This window comes from Artibeus jamaicensis, unplaced genomic scaffold (genome assembly GCF_021234435.1).
Source record: "Artibeus jamaicensis isolate MK-2021 breed Jamaican fruit bat unplaced genomic scaffold, CSHL_Jam_final contig_332, whole genome shotgun sequence".
Lineage (NCBI taxonomy): Eukaryota > Metazoa > Chordata > Mammalia > Chiroptera > Phyllostomidae > Artibeus > Artibeus jamaicensis.
The window spans coordinates 13,556,514-13,577,244 of NW_026521788.1; the positions used below are offsets into that span (position 1 = coordinate 13,556,514).

At 40.3% G+C, this 20,731-nt stretch overlaps 1 protein-coding gene across 5 annotated transcripts in view; it reads right to left on the reverse strand.

Annotated features, from left to right (window-relative positions):
- ANK3 (ankyrin 3) overlaps positions 1-20,731 on the reverse strand; it is a 326,106-nt gene that overhangs the window by 19,847 nt on the left and 285,528 nt on the right. For 4 of the 5 annotated variants that reach the window (XM_053663868.1, XM_053663866.1, XM_053663867.1 and 1 more), the window contains 6 exons: positions 12,001-12,075; positions 8,566-8,697; positions 7,540-7,683; positions 4,668-4,976; positions 4,301-4,388; positions 1,059-1,437 (listed from right to left, as the gene is read on the reverse strand). In XM_053663868.1, coding sequence (XP_053519843.1) covers positions 1,059-1,437; positions 4,301-4,388; positions 4,668-4,976; positions 7,540-7,683; positions 8,566-8,697; positions 12,001-12,075 — 1,127 coding nt within the window. Of the gene's footprint in view, positions 1-1,058; positions 1,438-4,300; positions 4,977-7,539; positions 7,684-8,565; positions 8,698-12,000; positions 12,076-12,698; positions 20,514-20,731 lie in introns of all 5 variants that reach the window. The other variant, XM_053663869.1, reaches the window with a different exon arrangement.

The following is a 20,731-nucleotide window of genomic DNA, read 5'->3' on the forward strand; positions in this document are numbered from 1 at the left end:
TTATAGCAGGTTTCAAAATTATTCAAAATAAACATTAAGATAATTATCAATTTAGATTAAAAAAATTATTAAAATGACACTTCTAAATGCTGTCAACCAACAGTAGTACACACCCACCTCATTTTAGTCTTGGGAACTGTTTCTTCAATTTTTAAAAAAAAATATGTTATGCCATTACAGTTGTTCTAATTCCCCCCTTCATTCCCCTCCACCCTGCACACCCCCTCCCCCACCATTCCCCCCACTTTAGTTTATGACCACTGTCTCTGTTTCTTCAATTTTTAAAACATACTTTTAGACAACAGGCCTTGGGTGGGTGGCTGGGGAAAATGGTATAACCTCTTTAAATTATGCTAAATAACCAGGTAGGGTCAGAACAATTACCCTTCTTGCCTAAGAAAGAAGGACTGTATTGAGATTAGGAAACCTACATGCCAGACAAAGCAGTACTGGACCTTAAACTAGTTAGTTAGCATCTCTGTAGTTCTTTTCCCCTCCTGAACATTGGCTAAAGAGATTCTTATTTCCTTTTTCCTACCTTATGAATGATCAAACAGCTTATGTTTTACTCAGAAATTTCTTTACTCCCGACATTAGTTAGTTAATAGGACAAAAGCCCCTTCCTCAGAGCTGGCTGGACCCCACAAAGCATATGAGCCTCAGGACTAGAAAATTCCTGGAAGCACCCTGAAGGCACAAAGTCTGCAGTAATTTATAAACGGGACATACCGGACCATGATGACTGGACCCTGCCGCTGAAGCTAACATCAAAACGAGTCTCAGTCTAACCGAAACATCCTACCCCTCAGGGCTGGGGCTGGTACATTTCTCCCCACTGGACCCTTGCCTCATCTTGGGAAAGAAAAAATAAAAAACTTTGTGCACTTTGTGAATTCTTTCACAGCCTGCATCAACGACCATCCTAACATTAGTGTTACAATGTTTGATTATGCATTTATAAATTGGAAATAATAAGGAACCTCAGGTCAAAGGCTACAACATTAAACGGAAGGAAGCTTCAGTGCGTTCAGTGTAAAGAAAATGACTAGACGACGTACCTTCTGCTCAGACCCACTGGACCCCTCTTCTTCATGGAGGTTGAGCCTGGGCTTGCCATCCGCAGGAGAAGTCCTACTCATCTTTTTCATACTGACAGGCACACAGGGTTTGGGCTCTTCTATGACAAACTTGCTGGTTTCTTCTAGAGATTTCTGATATGCTGCTAGTGATGATGCTGGTTCCTCATTACGACCGTATCCGTGTATTTTTGGTTTCAGTGTTTCCTTAGTACTCTGTTTTCCTACATCATTTTGGGATTCTGGGAAGTAGGATTTCGTCTTTGCTTCCGTAGTGACTTCCGCATGGTTTCCATTTGCTTCAAATTTTCCAGGTTCTCCTTTGAGATATGAGGTAATGGAATCTCTACACTGGTCTGGGCTGCAAAAGGTGAAATGTAGACATTTACAAAGAAAACACATGGCTGACAATGCACTTTAGAAGGCACAAAATATTGGCCAACAAGTCCATTAACATTTTTTACTCTAAGATGGCTCTAGTAGTATCTTAGTTGTCCTTAACTTCATTGGAAATACTTCAGATTGTATTGTGACAGCTGTCACATCAGTGTGCATTAAAATAAAATTCGTGAATTTTTGTGCAGCGATTTTAATATTAGAGATGGAAGAAGATACACAACATTTTCGGCATATTATGCTTTGTTATTTCAAGAAAGGTAAAAACACAACTGAAATGCAAAAAAAAAAGATTTATGCAGTGTATGGAGAAGGTGCCATGACTGATGGAACATGTCAAAAGTGGTTTTCAAAGTTTCTTGGCACTACTGACATTTTGGCCAAATAATTCTTGCTGAGGGGCTGTCTTATGCATTGGAAGATGTTTCCCAGCACCCCGGCCTCCACCCACTGGAAGCCGATAGTGGCAGACTGCCAGCACACTCAATATTCAAATCAATAAAGTTATTGGCAAAAATGAAATACGTGTCTTTTATTTTACAAAAAACACCCTAAATGGACTTTTTGGCCAACCTGGTAAAAAGGCATGAAAACTTCAGTCACTGGATTTCAAGCTGTGTGAGGGGCCACCCTGGGTGTGAGAGCGAGGAGGTGCCTTGCAGGCTCCAGGCAGCCCCTGCATTCCCACGAGCAGCCACGGGCTTGCGTTTTGTTTTGCTTCACCACACTTCTACAGCCACCTGGACCCTCTATCTTAAAAAGTAATCCTGAGCAGTCAGCGGACCGCTCAAAGTTCCAGGTCCACTAACCTAAAAGAGGAGAATATCTCAAAATGCTTTTATACTGCCAGAGAAAAAACAACTGCTGATAAAGTGTAAAGTGAGTTCCTGTGAAGAGAGCTTGGCACCCTCAAGAGCCCCCAATTCCAGTCTTTGTATGGGTTTCCACTGTGATTCCTGCCATCACGCTTTCTGGCTGTGGGAAGAGATGTCGACTTGGCTCTCTCCCACACTCCTGACCTCCACTGACCCTCACCGGTGAGCAGGCTGTAGGTGCTCACACACAGCTTCTACTGCCAGGAGGACTGTTTTTCCTTCAATCATTAAGTCTTTCTCATCCAGTACTTAAAAAAAATCATTTCTAATTTTTAATAGTTTCAGCACAGACTTATTTTGTAGCTTGTGTATTGTTTTCAGTGTCTTGTTACCTGCAGAATTCTGAAGGCAATAATTGGCACAATGTTTTATATATATATATATATATATATATATATATGTAAATATATATATAAAACAATGCTTTATATATATAACAGTTTATATATATATATAAAACAAACACAATGTTTTATATATATATATAACATATATTTTGGGTACATGCATATATGTATGGGTTTATGCTTATAAGTACATTGATTATCTAAATAGTTATGAAAACATCAATGGCACACCCTTTTCTGTGTGTGAGGACAAGCAGTCCCAGCAAACTGTGAAGCCCTTATGACATAACTGTTTTTAAGTCTATTTCCTGCTGTACAACTATAAATTATGTGACTTTGTCTGAACACAGACATCGAAATTGGTGCTTTTTGTTGTCTTTGCAATTATCTCTTCGGTAGATTGACCATAGAATTCACTGACACTACCATTCTGCAAAAGGAGCTTTGTATACTTGTCTTTGCAAATTTTGTAAACTCCATCTTTGGGAATTTTTGTGGTTATGAAGATAATGTTTTTTCTTTTTCTTTTTGCATCAAACTTAAGTTTATTATTAGTTGCCACTGAAGTGAAATATATTTCAGTCTGATGTGTGCATAAAAAAATAATGCCAACTATTACTAGGAGGCTATTTGTCCCGGTCATTTGGTATGCATGCTATAAGCTTTCTTTTTCAACCTATAAACCTGTTTGAGCAAACAGTCATTCCTATTTTGAAAGTTGATTAAAATGACATTCTCAGAGCTTCAAAATTCATCCAGAGTTACAAAGTGCAAATCTCTGTAACTTTGTAATGATGGTAAGATCTTAACCAGTGTCTGTAGGACATGAAACTCCCACCTTCCTTGAGTAAGGCCGCTATGAAAAGAACCAGAATCATAATTAGGGAATTATGTTGGTTTAAACAAATTTCTATCACAACGATATTATTTGGGGTAAAGAATTACATATACTACATTGCAAATCATGTAAAACACTCATGTATAAAAAAGGAAGGATATTATATAAAATGTCTTTTTTTTGTATGGTAGAAAGGCAATGGCTGCTCTTTCCCTGCTTTGCATTTTCTGGGTTAAGAGAATTTAAAAAAACGTTTGTAATAGAAATCCACCAAAATTTAATGGTGGTTACTGCCACCCTGAGGGACTGCACTGATTTTTTAAATCGATATTCTTAAAATGTGTTTAATAAGCATACTTATGTTTGCAGTCAGGAAATAATAGAAGTGTTTATATTTCTATAAGATGTGGAATTTTATCTATTACATTATTTTGAATGAACATTACTGGCTATGTGAAAAGAATAAGACAAGTAGTACACTAGAAAAGCGTGGTATTCTAAAATAAACGATACAGAAGTCTTTGGCACGTATGTAAAACTTTTTCATTTCACTTCAGGCTGCCAATAGTTTTAAGGATTATATCTGAGTTTAATGTAACTTCCCCTCTCCAGTTTAGCAGAATGAACCAACCTTTAAAGCATGTATTATCCCCAAACTGGGATGGTAATTTAGAAAAAGGGTAATTGCTAAAAAGCACACACAGCTTTCAAAATGAACTGTGAACATGCAGTCTGTGCTTCACTTTCCTTTCTCTGCAACAGCCATACCTGTCATCCAGTCGATCCAGTAACCCGCCTGCTATTCTCCGCGCTTGAGCCGGGGACTCTAGGTTTCCACTTGTCTCATTCTGCCAACCTGTAATTGAAGACATTTCCAGTTCTGCTTGCTGAACACGTTTAAGAATAGCCTGTACTTTTTCTTCTGTCATCTCCTCAGACTCTACTCCTTCTTCAAGTTGAATGTCCTCAAACAGAGATTTGAACTTTTCTTCCGTCATCTCCTCATCAGGACCAGATTTTCCTTTCTCTTGCTGCTCAGAGCTTACTCTTACTTTTCTAGTTTGTTTCAATGGCTCTGCTGGTTTAACATCTTTTGGGAACCCAGCCACACTTCCAAGGTATTGAGGATACTCACTCAGACACACATTCTCCAACTGGCTCTCATCTACATCCACTGCTTCAGGCATTTCTGTTAAAGGCACTGAGTCTTCAAGTTTGCTGTCTTCTAGGGAAGTGTCTTCTGCAGTTACAACTGGAGGTCCATCGGCTGAATGCTCTACATTTCCCTGGGAAGGCACTAGCCCATCACTCAGTCTACTGGGGGTTCTAAGGGGAGATTCTATGCTAGAGAGATCACTAAAATAATCATCTTGCTGGAAAGGGGTGGGTGGTGTGTAGTGCAACCCTGTGGGAGTTTCCAGTTCCACTTGAAGGGAAGAATAACCTATGGAAGACAGTACATTTGGGCTGACTGGAATGAATTCAGAGTACATCAAACAAAAACACATGGAATGACAAATTATATCAGGTATGAAAATGCATGATGAGTTACAGAATGATAAATTGGTTTAGTTCAACTAAATGTAATACAACAAAATAAAAGACTACTGCAAACTATAATAAAATAGAATATTAAGATATAGATTGTTTCTATCAAGTTTGATCATTTTAATACAGTAACTTAAATACACAGACTAATCCAATGTAAAGTTCCTTGCCATTATATACGATACATTTATTCCATGGCCGAATTCATTATCTTTCTACTTTTAGCATGTAAAATCTATATTATGCTGGACTAAATACAGCAAGACATAAGAAACCAATTTTTATAATTACTTATAACATAGTAAGAACTATACATATAAGCGATTCTACTCAACTCTAATTTTTACTTATTTCACATGAAATTTATAGCACAGAAAAATGAATTTAATCTTTGGAAAGAAATGATTGTTAGGTTTTGAAGCAGTAGCACTGGGAAAAAATTCTAAAAAGATGTTAGGAAAAGGATCAAAAAAGCAGATGAAGGAGAAGAGACTCCATGTGAAGCCTTCAGGTGCCATGATGTGCCAGTGATGAAGGGTGTGGCGTACGTGGAGGCTTTGGTAAACTCGGTGGCAGGGGTCCACTCAGAACCATGAACCAAATGAAGAGAAAACAGAAATGATGTGCAACAGAGACAGGAGCGAAACCACTCACAAAGAGCTCTGAATATTCACGACAAGGCTATGAAACACTGCGGTTTATTAAGCGACTGCACACAGGGAACGGAGGGAGCAGTTCTCCTATTTTAAACTTCTGCATGGACTAAGGGAGCATTTTGCTCCTTGAGCAGCGAGAAAAGTCAACAACGGTCTGGTCATGGTGAGGAAAGGAAGTTTCCAGAACTTCAATGGAGAGGAGAGACAGGAAAAAAAGGTCAACCAAGCACATTTTCTGTGTTATTAGTCTACAAAACGAAAGCCTGATTTTTCAATCAGTTTAAGGTAAACACTAATAACTTTTATTGTAAATTCAAATCACTATAGGTAAGTGAACATTTTTCTATTCTGGTCACCTATAAACCACAGTCTTGCTGAAAAGCTGGCAATGATTAGCAGAGGTTTATAATATGTACAAGTGAAACTTATTTCATATGCATATTCCTAAATTTCCCTAAGAAGTTATAAAAGAAATATAAAATATTCAGATGTAGTAGCACAAAGCTCTTGTGAATTTATTTGATAATATTTTGATTTTAAAAGGTTAAAGTTAAATGCAGCTTTCAATTCCACCAAATACTTTTATTGTTTTCTGGTGATTTTATTTACTGGGCTGCTATTAAAGAATATTAAAAGATTCTATAAACTGCAACTTGGCAATAATTCATAATTTGGTGTAGTGTGTTTTTAGTGCAAAAAGAGTATGGCTACCAATATATGGTCTCACATGTAAGATAAGGACTTGAAGAGAGCTTTTCCCCAAGGTCCTATAGTATTTATAAGGTTAAAAATAAAAAACACTTTGACATTATTACCCATAATGCTTATGTTATGTGGATAACAGGGTATGCTTGAACTTCTCTGTCACCATTGAGATCTTTTGTCACATAACATTTCAAATGATAAGTTATTGATTTTTGTTAGTCTAATGTTGCTGGTTTAAAACTGGGGGAAAAAATCACCATATTATTCAAAACTTGAAATAGTGGAAATATATGCCTAGTTCTTGCCTTCACACCATTATTGACATTTTTTACTCCAAATTAATTATGGGAATAAATTCCATTTGTGAAGGAAGATGAGAACCTTAAAAAACATATATTTTTCTTAATACTTTTATTAAAAAAGCCCAAACTTGCACAATGAAGGAAAGATGACATATTATTGTATATACCAAGCTAATGTAAAAGAGGAATTATATTTTTAAGAGACATTCATGCTCATTGAATTAGAAATTATGCTGCCTTTTATAAACTATAGTTCAAATAGGAATTTTTCAAATAAAAAACCAGCACATGAAGTTAAAATGATGCTGAATAACTATAATACTTTTTTGAGTAATACATTAGACTTTTTCATTACATGTTTGAATACTTGGCCCCAAAAAAGCAACTCAGCATTTTACTTAACAATTTGCATATTATATGCTTAAATTTGAGTGCCCAATTTGATTTAACCTACATATGAATAAACTAGTTCACTAGTTTTTAAGGTTAGTGTGAAAATGACAATAGTAATGCATCTTTAAATATTTTTTTCCATTTGGTCACATAAAATATTTGAAATAAAATTCTTTCAGATAACATGCTCATTATGTATGTTTTACATAACAGAGACATTTATCATTTCTTCTATTAGGGTGTATATGTGTAAACTCTGGCAGAGAAAATGCTGTGGAAACGAGAAATTAAGTCAAGCAAACCACCGTTCAGCTGGTTTTAACTGACTGCACTACACCTTGTATTACTACACTTTCCAATTTTATCAAATGAGTAAATAAATATGAACACCGAATTCAATTACCATCGACAGGGTCATGGAAAACATTGTTCTCATCTGCAAAACTTCTGGTGCCTGAAATATTTCCATAATCAAATATTGGTCCTTCTAGCAGGGTCACTATATCTATTCGATTAATTTTTGTCAAGACCGAAGTTAAGGCATCAGCTGAAAAAGGAGAAAAGAAAAGTTTGAAAATCCAGTGCAATTATTTTCTTCCAGTCATCACAACATCCACACAAAGGCTTGGCTTTTGCAACCCTGCTGGCGTTTTAGCTCTTCCTTTCCTGCAGCTCTGAGAACCAGAGGGCTCAGAAAACCCGCTGCTGTAGGGAAGATACGTGAGGGTCCTGAGAATCACCCATAAAGCTGTGTTTGATGACAGCGACGTTCACCCCATTGTAAGATGCAGAGCAGATTAGCCTAAAAATAGCTAAACTCATTTTAGTAATAAAGGGATCTAATAAAATGTTAAACATGTTCCTCTCCTATTAGACTGTCCAAGTAGGTCACCCTCATACTTGATATTTAGCATTTTAATGCCCTACCGTGGTCAGGCTGACCCAGGTAATGCCAGTTCCACATTGTTGGGTTGGCGCTTGTCATAGTATATAACCACGCCCCCGGCATCCACCACAACAAAACCAAGCCTGATAGTATTAGGAAATTCTCTGCCACCACAGACCAAATGGAATCAAACGACTTGATCCCATAATTTGCTCCCAGCTTGCTCAGCCTCTCTGCAATTCCATTTCTGACCATAAAGTAAAACTTCACAGTGTGTGACTACTGCCCCCTAATTTAACAACTAAAATCCTATTTCCATTTCTGATCATCACAGAGAACTACAGACAAAAATGCAGTAAGTTCCCCACCAACTGCTTTCGGAAAGCCTCCTAAGGTAGGTTAGAATAGTTGCACTAAATTAGGCAAGGAGAATTTCAAAAGACTTCTTGTTACTTTTTGATCACTGTGACACTATTAACAGGCTTATCAAGATATTAGATAATATGCAGTTTTGTAAGTTAAAGGAAAATAATTTCAGCATACTTGTAGCATTTTTTCCGTCTCTGGTAACCCATTTTTTTAATAACATGAAGCTTTGAGAAATTAAAGAATTTGGATTTTCCACACGTATTTGATTGATTTCATCCACTGAAAAATTCAGTTCCCTTGCCAGTTCTGTAGAAAAGAAAAAGAGTTACAAAGGCTTTGTATTCTATGTTTATCACACATATTTCATAAAAATAATGCTCTACTGCCACAATAAAAGGAAAGGAATTTTACAGTAAAACCTATGTACAACCAACCCTTCACCATTTCATTAATCTTTATATACTTGATTTCACAGGAAAGTGGTGATCACGCACAGGCTGTGATTTAACTCTTAGTTACCATTAGATTTAAAGATTACATAGATTATTGATCTGTACAAACAAGATACTGCTGAGTTCTTTTAATGCTGACGAATTATTCTTTCAATTTCAGCAAACTTCATACAAGATATGTAGGGACATATGATTCATAAACATACAGCACAAGACATATTGGTTGGTCGTGTTTACCCTTCTGCAGTCTTCATGAAACACATGTGTTACTCTGATAGGACTCTACTCTACATGCCTTCAAGTTTCATGTTCACTTTCAGGGGTTCAATGGTGACTCTAGACCAGATCATTGTCTATGATTTACTGCTATTTGTGTAAAAAACAAAAGGGAGATAGCTTTCTGTCCCTCTAGATGTATGTACTCAGTCTTGCTAATGCAGAGTGTCTTTGGAGAGACACACATGAGTAGTGGTGGCTGCTTTGGTGGAGGGAAAGGTAGGGGTCAAAGATGAGAAGGCTTACTTTTTCACTGTATATTTTTTGTACAATTAAAAAATGTATTAGGTTATGTAGTACCTTAAATAATTATAAAGAGAAATGGGAAAAGTATCCTTGAATGGAAAAAGATTCTATCCTGCTTAAGAAGTATTTTTTTTATATTGCCTATTTTTAAAAACTTAATCAAAAGTACATTTTTTAACATTCAATATTATTTTGTATTAGTTTCAGGTATACCGCACAGTGGTTAGACCATATTTCCAGCAATTTGGCGAAATGCAGTCAGAAGCTCAAAAAAGTCCATATCCTTTGAACAAATGGTTTTATTTCCAGAAATCTATCTTGAGAACACATAGGGTGGTACACAATGATTTATATATGTCAGTGCTCATTGTAGGCTTGTACTACTGAAAACAGTTGAAAGTGTTGAACAAAAGAAGAGTTAGTTAAGGTAATGCAGTACCTTGCAAATCGTTTTGATCAGGGCCTACAGTTGGGAATACACAATATTGATATAAATGAAACCAGATCCTTACAGAGCAAAACTGGCCTTAATACACACACGTCTTCTTTTCCATTCTATTCCATTTAAGTACAAAACCAAAGCATACCTTGAGTTCATGACTCACTAGTGACCCACAGTTAGAACAATGACACTGTAAAAAGTATGTCTATTGGTTATTTAGCCACTAAAACCAAGATCGGAGAATATTTAATTTTTGTAAAAACTGTGTAATTACAAATAAAAAAGCAAAAAATTGCATAATGTATATAACATTTTAAAAAGCTTTTTATTAAAAAATCAAAGTATGCTAAGATTACTTAACAGTGAGTCTGAAGGATAGATTTAAATTTTGTTCTTCTAAGGTGATAGTTTTCCTAATAATCTTCAGTGAGCCTATAGGAGTTTGAAGTAAAAAAGTTAAATTTGTTTTTAAGGTCTTCATCTCTCCGTGTTTTTTTTTTTAAGTGTTTCGTGAAGGTTTTTTTAAAAAAATATTTAATTTATTTATCTTTAGAAGGGAAGGGAAGGAGAGAGGGAGAGAAACATCAATGTATGATTGCCTTTCATGCATCCCCTGCTGGGAACTGGTCTGTAACCCAGGCATGTGCCCTGACTGGGAATAGAACCGCGATTGTCTGGTTCACAGGCCCATGCTCAATCCACTGAGCTACACCAGCCAGGGCCTTCTCCGTGTTTTAAGCGACACAACTAATGTACTGCCCAACAAGCCCTCAGAACTAGACAACATCATTTACCTAGAGACTGGATGAAGCAAAGCCACTCTCACTGGGAATTCTATCGTTTTATGGCTTATGCCTGGCTATTCTCATATCACATCATCTCCAAAAATTTACTCTGACAAACAATTGGATTTGTGTATGGAAAGTAATCTAATAGTTATGGACATACAATACTGCAAAATCAATATTGGCTCCAGAACATTTTCACATTACGATGTCTGATGTTAAAATATAAATATTATTTTTAATTGTATGTTAGCAAATATTTATGTATAACGAATTGCTTAACTCTCAACAACCTGCAAGTGATTACTCAGACCACCTGTCTTCTCAGCGCTCCACCAGGCTCCCGGGTATTAGCAGTGCATCTGAGAGCAAGGACTGGGTTGGAAGAGGGAGGAGTGCCTAGTAGGCCGGAGGGGGAGGGACTCGCGGCCGTCAAAGGAAAAGTATTTAGATGACCTTGCTTGTCAGTATCTAGTTTCACGTGCTCTCTCTTAACAGAATAGTTATTTTCCTGAGTCTAGAATGTATGTCACTGTTGGTATGCAAGATGACTTTAGATATGACAGAAATTTACATTTTAAAATGGTTATGTTTTTTGGCTGTGCATTAAAAAATACACTTCAACTTACAAAACTTAAAATTTCTCTAATTCAGAGAAGGATTATCCAATTGACACAGAATCTTATTTTCATCTTTAATAAATCCAAATAAAGCCAAATATTCCTTTTCTACATAGTGATTATATCTAGTTTCATTCATTTCATAGAACCTAACCGGTTTTATAAAGTAATAGATTTGTGGACTGTATTTAAGATTTTTTTTAATTCAAAATTTAAACTCACTGTCATTCCTTTGTTTTCTTATATAATTATTGAAAATGGTCCTTGTTTTCCATTACTAAATAAATACCAAAGCATAAAACTGAGTTTGCTGAAAGCTATCAACTAAATAAACATATAAATGTGTACTTCATTAAAAATTGTGAAGATGACTTATGAATGATGAAAATTTGTTAAACTTAGGCGTGGATTAAGTGAACCATTGCCCAAGAGAGCTGCTCTCTGGCTATAAACCACGCTTAAAATTTCTGAACCACTCAAAAGTCATAGGCCTTGGCTATGTTTATTTTTATGACACAAATTTCCTATTAGATAAAAGGTTTTTTCTATGTAATCAGAAATGGCTGCAATTCTAGGTAAAATATGATTAAGTTTCTATTCTTTAGTGAATATGTATAAAAACAGCTTTGAAAACAGTATACACCTCTGGGTAGGTAGGATTAGGGGCAATAAAAATATTCTTTAACCATTGCTTGTTTCTGTTTTTTTTTTTTAAATAATGAAGCAGTTGTGAGTAAGACAAAGAAATTAAGAAAGTGCTTGTTTCATTCAGGAGCATATGCACTTACCTGTCCAACTAAGTCCCAGGTGATCGGCTACTATTGCCATCCTGATATCTGTCCGTTCACATGGACTCTGTGGACCTACGATTTACAATTTCTTAATTAAAATAATCATCAAGAAAAATACGATACTGGAAAATTGCTTTTACCAGTACTCAGCTTTTACAGAGACTACTGCTAACACTGTACACTTAAATGTGTCCTGATCACCTACATGAACACTTCTCCTTTCACATGACTCACTAGATTTTCACCTGGATCAGGCCGAATGGCACACTACATGGATGCTCAATGTAATGGAACTGAACATGCTGACACGCTAGCTACCGCACAACAGTCACAGGAGTGTTGTGTTGGTGAGAACGCCATGATGGGATTTCGACATCTGTGCTTTTACTCTGACAGAATCATACCATTAGCACATTAAAATAAAAGAGCTGCTCATCGCGAATGACACCAATGATCTTCAGCATGCTTCCCTAGCTGTCTACAGTGTAGTCAGGTTCAAAGGAAGGAGGAGGATTATATAGACAGCACGTACAGATGACAATGACAGAATGAGAAACTACGATTAAGTCACTCCACAGGCAATCACGACAGTTCATGCACTAGGGTCTACGAGTTGGAAAGTGTTTACAAACTATGCTCGTTCTCCAGGATGTGAGCAAAGAGCGCTCAAGAAACCTGACTGCCTTCATTCTCACCAGTCCTCCTACTGCTCCTTTTCTCACTGCCGGCCTTTTCACTCTTTGATTTTAAAGGTGCTGCCTCTGTTTTCTTATCTCTAGCAGACTTCGTTGTAACTGAAGGCTGGCCACCCCGGGAACTCTCGGACAACGATGCGTTTCTTGAAGTACTGTCTTCCTCATCCGACAACTCGGACTGCATCTTTTTTTCTTCTTCAGAGAGGCGGTCCACAAGCTTTAGGGTCTCGCCACTAATTCCCTTAAAATATTCAATGGAATGTTTACATACTTCCTTAAGCTGACTTTTCCTGACTTTAACTGTGGTGGTGGTGGTGGTGGTGGTGGTGGTGGTGGTAGTGGTGGTGGTGGTGGTGGTAACACAGGTGGATCTTACCTTTATTGGCAACTTGGATGGAAGATGTTTGGCCTTGCCTTTCTCTGGCTGCCCTTGCTTTTGTGGGGTACATGCCTTTCTAACGGAAACTATGGTATCCCTGTGTGTGTTTTTTACTGGAATCCTGGACTTGACATCTATGCATGAAGAAGTGAGGGTTTTGGTTCTCTCAGATTGACTAACCTGCTTCAGTTTACTCACTTTAATGTTTGGCATATGATTTGGTGGGAAGAGAGCTTTGGATGAAGTGGCCTTTATGGGAAGCTTGGATTGGCGCCTAATCCCTATGGATTCCTTTGTCTTTTGCTGCTCTCCAAGAACTTTCTGCTTATCTCTTACGCAGTGTCCCTGCGGCACCCCTGTCTTTTTTCCTGACGAGCTTTTCACGGGATTAGCTTTCTCTGTGGGACAAGCAGGTGCAGAATGTTCTGTCAGCACTATGTTACTTGTAATGTTAACTGTCTGTGCAATGGAAGAATCCAAATTGTTGTTGTTATTAAAGTTATCTTTTTGAAAATCATGTTTTTCTTGGGGCCTAGTGCCCAGGTGGCTATCGGCTGAATTGGAAATCACTGTCATAGTTTCATTTTCTAATCCCTGACAACTGGTCATCACAGCTTCTATCTTATCTGTGACTTCGCCAGGGCCTTCTTTCTTCATGGTCATGGTGGATGCAGAAATTCCCATTTTTATAGGCGTGCGCGGCTTGGGGTCAGCTTTCAAGGTGTTAGTGGCTGCTGCTGCTTTCTCCTGCGAGCCAGGGCTGGGCGCGCCTTCCTGACCCTCTCCGCCGGTTGGGATGCTCGGGGCAGGGTCGACGGGAGGTGCCTCTACATTTCTCTCTAGATTGGTTTCTACAGTGGTGTCCCCTGACTGTGGCTGTGGTGTGGCAGTGACCATACTCTCATCCCCTTCCCCCTGGTCCCCTGACTTCCCTTCAGGAGTATGCTCACCAATCTGGAAAAATTGGAGCCTCTCTTCAACAAAATCCCTCTTGCTCATGTCAATTGCACCACTGCGAGTCATCTCAAACATTTTTCCTTCATGAAATGGGAAGGGGTTAGGCTCACTAGTTGGGGTACTTTCATCAGTTGGCGTTCTGGCTGGCGTTGTATCGGGGGTTGTTGCTGGAGAGCGGTCGTCCACAGCCAGGCCAAACGGCTTAGTCTCATCTTCCCGTGATTTACCGTCAAAAATCTCATCATCCCCTCGGTTATTAGACCAAGGGTCAAAATCTAGACCTTTGGTTGCTACTGTTTTAAAAGGAGTGGCAAATTCTTCATCCACTTTGTAACTGAAATAAGTATCAGGAAACACCGATCTATCGGGATGTCTGCCTTCTAGTGTGAAAAACTGGGTCCCTGACTTCTGGTCAGTCTTAATGGGAGTCTTTTCCAATGAAGAACTTTTAGAAGGTGGTCTGTCTTCATCAGGCCCCACCCTTCCCTCCTCCTCAATAACTTCCAGTTTACTTTGGCTAAAGGAGCGATCCGCTGGCTTGGGAAGGCCCTCTGTGTTCCAGATGTCTTTCTTAATTTCCATGGTTTGACTCGGGAGTTTAGAATCACTCTCTGTCAAGCCGTCATCTTCATCTTGCAGGTCGTAGCCATCAAGAGAGTCAATCTCTGTGGCGTCTGTATCATGAGAAAACTCTGCCGTGGTAGCAATGGAACACTCGGTGATGGACTGGTCATTGTTGCCATTCTGGGCAGTTTCATTCTGAGGCGAATCAAGGCCAAGGCCAAAATCATGATCTTTTCCAGATCCATTAGTTTCTGATTCTTTCTGGTTGGAAGCCTTTTCAGCCGAAGCTTTAGATTTTGTCATTTCTTTCTGTTCATTGTCTGCTTCCTTTAACTTGAAGGTATATTTTTTAACTGGAACCGGTTGATAAATAGATTCGTCATCGCTTGAATCACTGACGTCCGCCCCAGGAGGAACTGGTGAAGGTGGCTGCACTCTGATGACTGGTTCAGCCAGCTGGTACCTGTCATGCTCATCTTGCAGGCTGACTTCAGTCATGCCCACCTCTCTTTCGGGGAGATAATGGTTCTTATCTGCCTCAATCTGGTCTGCATCCAGCGGTGGAGGAGGGGGAAACTCAATATAGGCAACTCTGTTAGTTTTGGGTCTTTGGGTAGAGTCTTTGCTCACGTGGGTGGGCATTCCGGGTGCGCCTGCTGTCTCCTCCACCACGGTCTGCTTTAGGGAGGATGACTTGCCTTGCTCCTCCTCCTCCGACTCCTCAGAAACCTCGGGAATGGGGCTGGGTTTACCTGGTATATAAGCTATGAGTGAGTCCGGTGTCTTAGATGTAAATTCGTAACTCACTTCCTCTGAACTGGGGGTTTCTGGGGTGAGAGGGCTTTTCCCAGAGCTGTCCAGAAAGGAAACTTGCTCTAGAGTATCATCTTCCGGACTACCTTGGGGAGAAGGAGGCTGCTTTTGCTGTCTCGTTGTATAAAAGGTCCCCCTGGTCTCTTGCACTGTTTTACATTCCTGACTTATGATTTTTTTTACACTTCCTTGCTGGATCTCTTTTTCATATTGCTTCCCCACTTGTACAAAACTGACATAAACGGGTAAAGTTTTGATCTCTTTCCCTCCCTCCGACTGCGCTAGTGGTGCAACTTTTTCCAATCCATCCATGGGGCTGTGGTCAAATACTTCACTAGAGGGAGACTCCTTTCCTGGGCTAAAGTCTAAAGAATCAGGGGATTTGGAGGGGGAGGTTTCCGTTTCATCGAGAGGCGAGCATAGGCCTATATAACTCTGATGCTTGGAAACTTTGCTGATTTCCGAATAGGTCACTTTTTCATCTTCCTGAGAATTCAAGTGCTGTGTCTCAGCCGTCTCTTTACTGAGACTTGCTTGGGGTGACGTCTGCGACAGTTCGTGCTTTAGAAATGGCGACTGCTCGCGAAAACCATCGGGGCTATTCGGAGACGGCACCCTCCATGCCTCAGCCGCTCTGACTGGGATGTGCGACCCGGCTGAGCTCTCCCCGCTCCTGGAGGGTTGCTCTGGGGATCCACCAGGGCGGTCCCCTTCTTTCACAACATATTCCCTATATAAGACTTTTTTGGAGGGAGATTTTACAGTCATTTCCTTAATTTCTGAGAGAGAGCCATTTGTTAACAATTTGTGCTCTCTCTCAGTCACAGACAGAAATTCACTCCTCTGATCAACACTTTTACTCTCAGGGTGACCAGCGTGATTCTCTCTTACATCATGGACAAGTACATGCGAAAGTTTTTCTTTTTGAGACTTATGGTTAGTGGCTCCAGAACTCTCCCATGTTCTAAAGACCTTTTTGTCCCATGGTCCCTTAGTTACTAACTCTGAGGTTACATGACATGCCGAGTCTTTAGCCTGCTGCTCAGAAAAATGGTCAGGCATGGTTTTACTTGACATTTCAGTTCTCGGTTTTTTCACCTCATCAGAGCCAGAATCATTGACAACAATTTCATTGCTTTGCTCATGCTCATCTTTAGCTTTTAATACCATAAACTCTTTTTGCACAGACACGCTTTCATCTGAGAGGTTTATGGCCTTCTGCTGCTTTTCTCTAGCAAACACTTGGTAGATGGGTAGCTTGCTCTCCTGGATTTTTTTAACTGGGATTCTGGATTGGCCATCTGGCTTTTTGTCCTCTTGAGACATGTCCTTACTTTTGGCCTGTGCGCCTTGTTCAAATTTTAACCTAATGGAACTGAGTTTAGATTGTTTGAGCTGAAACCCAGCCTGGGCCCCGTCTGGCGCTTTGCTCTGTGAAACACTTCCTTTGGCTTCCTCCGTGGACTTGCTGTCCTCAGCCTGTTGGGAAAGCACCTTCTTCTCCGGGCTGCTGGGCAGACTGGATGCTTTCCTCTCATCGGCTCTAGGGAGGCCTTGCCCATCGCGGCCGCGCTGCCTTGACTTAACCCACTCGTCGTTGGACGCCAACAGTTCTGTCAGCAGTACTTTCTCGGGGCTGCTACTGGTTGAGCTTTGTGAAGAGTGTTCTTTGCCATTTCTAGGGCGTGCCTTTTTCTCTGGGGACTGCAGTTCATCATTCAGCTTTTCGGTTTTGTCACGAAAAAACTGTGACACTTCAGTCAGTTTTTCTTCAGCTTCCTTCACGGTCCTGTCCACCCTATCTTCATATATCAACTTCTCTCTACCTCTGTCTAATCTGTCCTCAGTGAAGCGCATCCACATGGCATGTTTTGGACTACTAACATCGCCAGAGTAGTGCAACACTGTCACTTTATCAAAATGCTCATCTTTAGACACTTTACCTACACCATTTTCAGACACATCTTTATAGACTTTGGAGAGAATTTCTTTTTTGGGGGCAGTGACTACTTTTTCTCTGGACCGCTTATCAGACCCCTGTAACTCTGAGCTAGGGGGTCCTGCATGGTCTGTAACCGATTCCTCAGTATCGGAATGAGACACATCTAGCTTTTCTGACAGAAGCATTTTCTCAGCAAACCTGTAAGACTCCCCTCTTAGTTCTGACAACTCATCGTCATGGTATTCTATTGAGTGTTGACTCAAAAGCTTCAATGTTTTATAAGAGTCATCAGATATGAGTTGAGCAGAACTAGGGCGACTATCTTCTTCTTGGGACACCGGAGTGTTTACTCTGGAGGACTCCAGATAAGAAGGCAATGACTCTTCAGCAGTTAGTTCTTCTTCTTCTTGCTGACCCTGTTCCTCTGAACAAGGAAAAGCATCGTGTTTTTCTGGCAGAAAATCTTTTAGGTTAATATCTCCCCGGGATAAGTCTTTCTGATATACATACATTTCCTTTTCTGGATGCTTTTTGGTTTCTCTAATAATGACTTCAGTGGGCTCAGCTTGGTTACCTTTTTCGATGTGGACTTCTATTATACGCTCCAGTTTGGGTTTCATTTGGTTGTCCTTCTCTGCATGCTGGGCTGAGGCTTCAGCAGCAGACTTGTGAACATCTGGGGACACTGCCGACTTATGCTCAAACAGACCTGCCAGTTCTTTGGAAGGGTCCCGCCCGGACTGAAAGGCCTTCATGATGTCGTGGACGGACATGGTCTCTTCGATCCTTTCGGAGCTGCCTTCACTGCCTGGCGGGGGATGATAAACCATTCTGGTGGTGGTGGTGATGTGAGTCTCTTCTTTCACACGCATGCCGCCTTTGCTCAAAATGCGACTGTGGTCCTCCTCTTCACTACTGGCTTTCATTTGGAATGCTTTAACTTTTTCTTTAATACTAGAAGCGGTGGGTTTTGGCTCTAATTCCATAAAGGTCGGTGAAGGTTTGGGTGACCCAGGTTCCTCCGGCTGGGACTGGGGAGCATCTCCGGCTGAGGGCTCATAGCTCCTGATAACGTGAACCACTTCAGTCCTTGTTTCTGTAATGACAGGAGGGATGGGGACTTCATGAAAAAGCGGTTTAGGGCCCGTGCTTTCAGCACTTTGTGGGGCCGAAGGTGTTTTCTCACTTCTTGTTTCAAAGCCACTGTCAGACAAGGGACTTTTGTCTTGGTCGTGTTGAGAAAAGTCATCTGGAGACTCTAAGATCGTATCTGTTCCAAAAAAGGAATCAGCCATTTTACACAATTCTTTCTCGGAGGTGGAAGTCCTCATGGAGGCTGGAGGCATTTTGAGTTTGTGTTCCTGCAGAGCAATGGCTGGTTTTAAAATTCTTTTCTGTCTCTCTTCACCATCCTTCTTTGCATCCTCAAACTTGTACTTCAAGTTTGTCAACGAAGTACTCCCGATATCATTTGTTAGGTAATCAATAACTTTGGTCAAGTTATAATCCTTGTCGGAGGCAGCTTTTGCTTTTACTTGCACTCTCTCTGGCAGAGTGGGAGAACGGCTCGCCGCGGCTTGCTGTCTCGCTTCTCTTATTTCCTCTGAACTAAATTCTATCCAGTCGTCTTCGGGAGAGTGTCCTTTGTCACTCTTGGGTGATTTGGGTGGTCCTTTGTTATCTACACACACATCTTTTTTAAGGATTTCACTGACTTTCACTAAATCCTCCTTTACTTTCTCCACGATTTTGAAAGGTTCTTCATCGTCAATTCTCCCTTCTTTGGGGAGTTCAGGTTGGAATGGCTTCTCCTCAGGCACATCTGTTTGTAGTATTGCAGTCATCCGCATTAGGTCCTCTTTCATTTCAGCCACGTCTTTCAGAATCTCCTGACTGGAAGATAAAGAAGATGGTGCAGACAACTTAAGAGCAGAGGGTGCGAGGAACAGAGATGACTTAACTGGAGATGAAGTTCGATTGAAATGGGGCTGGGGGCGGGTCTCCGTAGTCAATGTTTTAATGGGGGACAGCAAGGCTGCTGCTGATTTTGCAAGTGAATTAGAGTCTGGAAGTTTCTTTAATGCTGGTTCTGGCAAAACATTGACTACAGAGTATACTGGCACTGTTATTATTGATGAAGTTACAGATGAGGTAGTTGCGGATATTGACGACCCAAGGGATGTATAGAGTGCACTTGCGGAAGGAGTTCTTAGAGACTGAAAAGCTGATGGTGCTGAAGAAACGTATGACCTGAGTGGGGAAAATGGCATTGCTGTCGTGGTAGAAAACACTTTCTCAACTGTGTCAGTGGCTGCGCTGACCACAGAGCTCACAGAGTTTGTAGCTGTGGAAATTTTTTCCTGTAATGTGGCAGTGGCTTTGCATCCATTAATTAAAGTTGAGGATGAGGGATATTTCAGAGGGGAAATAGATCCATTGACTAACGCTACCTCTGCATGTCCAGGCACCTGTTTCACGGGTGAGGAGAGAGAAGAGGCCATCGTCACTTTAGCTGATGAAATGATATCGACCGCTGATTTAGCCGGAGACACCACTGACTTTAAAGGTGAAGATATTAGAGGCGCTGCTGAAGTGATAATTGACTTAAATGGTAAACTTGAGGAATACATATTAATGTTTGATTTGGGGGAGGCAGGGGGTGTCATAGTAATTGATGACCTCTCCAAAAGAGACCCTGCTGTTGTCACTGGAGAGGTTCGAGAGGAAAACGGAGAAGTGGATGCCAGCCCTTTCAAAGGCGAGGCCTCCGTGACCGGGGGAGCTCTAACCAGGGTACCAGCGGAAACCTGGACATTGTACGGAGACTGTGACACCACTGTTTTTATTGGCGAAGAAATTGTCCGAAAGGATCTAATTGGAGATGCCACGTCACTAATGGATTTAACTGAAGATGTGGTTGACGCCCCTAACGTGGATTTGATTGGAGAAGGAGTTGAAACAGACCAAATGGATTTTAACGGAGAAGCTGATGGCGTATTAGAGGAAGAACTTGATAAGGAAGTGAAGCCTGACTTGGCCGGCCCGGGCACTGTGGTCGGAGCTGTTGTCCAGGACTGGTGTGGTCTTGTAGAAAAGAATGGCTTGTATGAGTAAGAGGTGGGGAGGGATCTTGTTGCTCCCGCACTCCGTTCAACTGTTTCTTAAAGTTTAAAATGAAATCAAACACAAAATCAACGAAAATGGTTGAGAAACAGAGAGACCAGAGAAAAAAATTGGTCAGTAAACTTTGAAATATTACAAAAGCAAGTACAATTGTTTGCATGATTTAGAATGGAAGAAGCAAAAGGAACAACTAAGGAGGAAAAAATTTCTATTGACATAACTAATCCAAAGGTAAAAAAACTAAATAAATAAAAA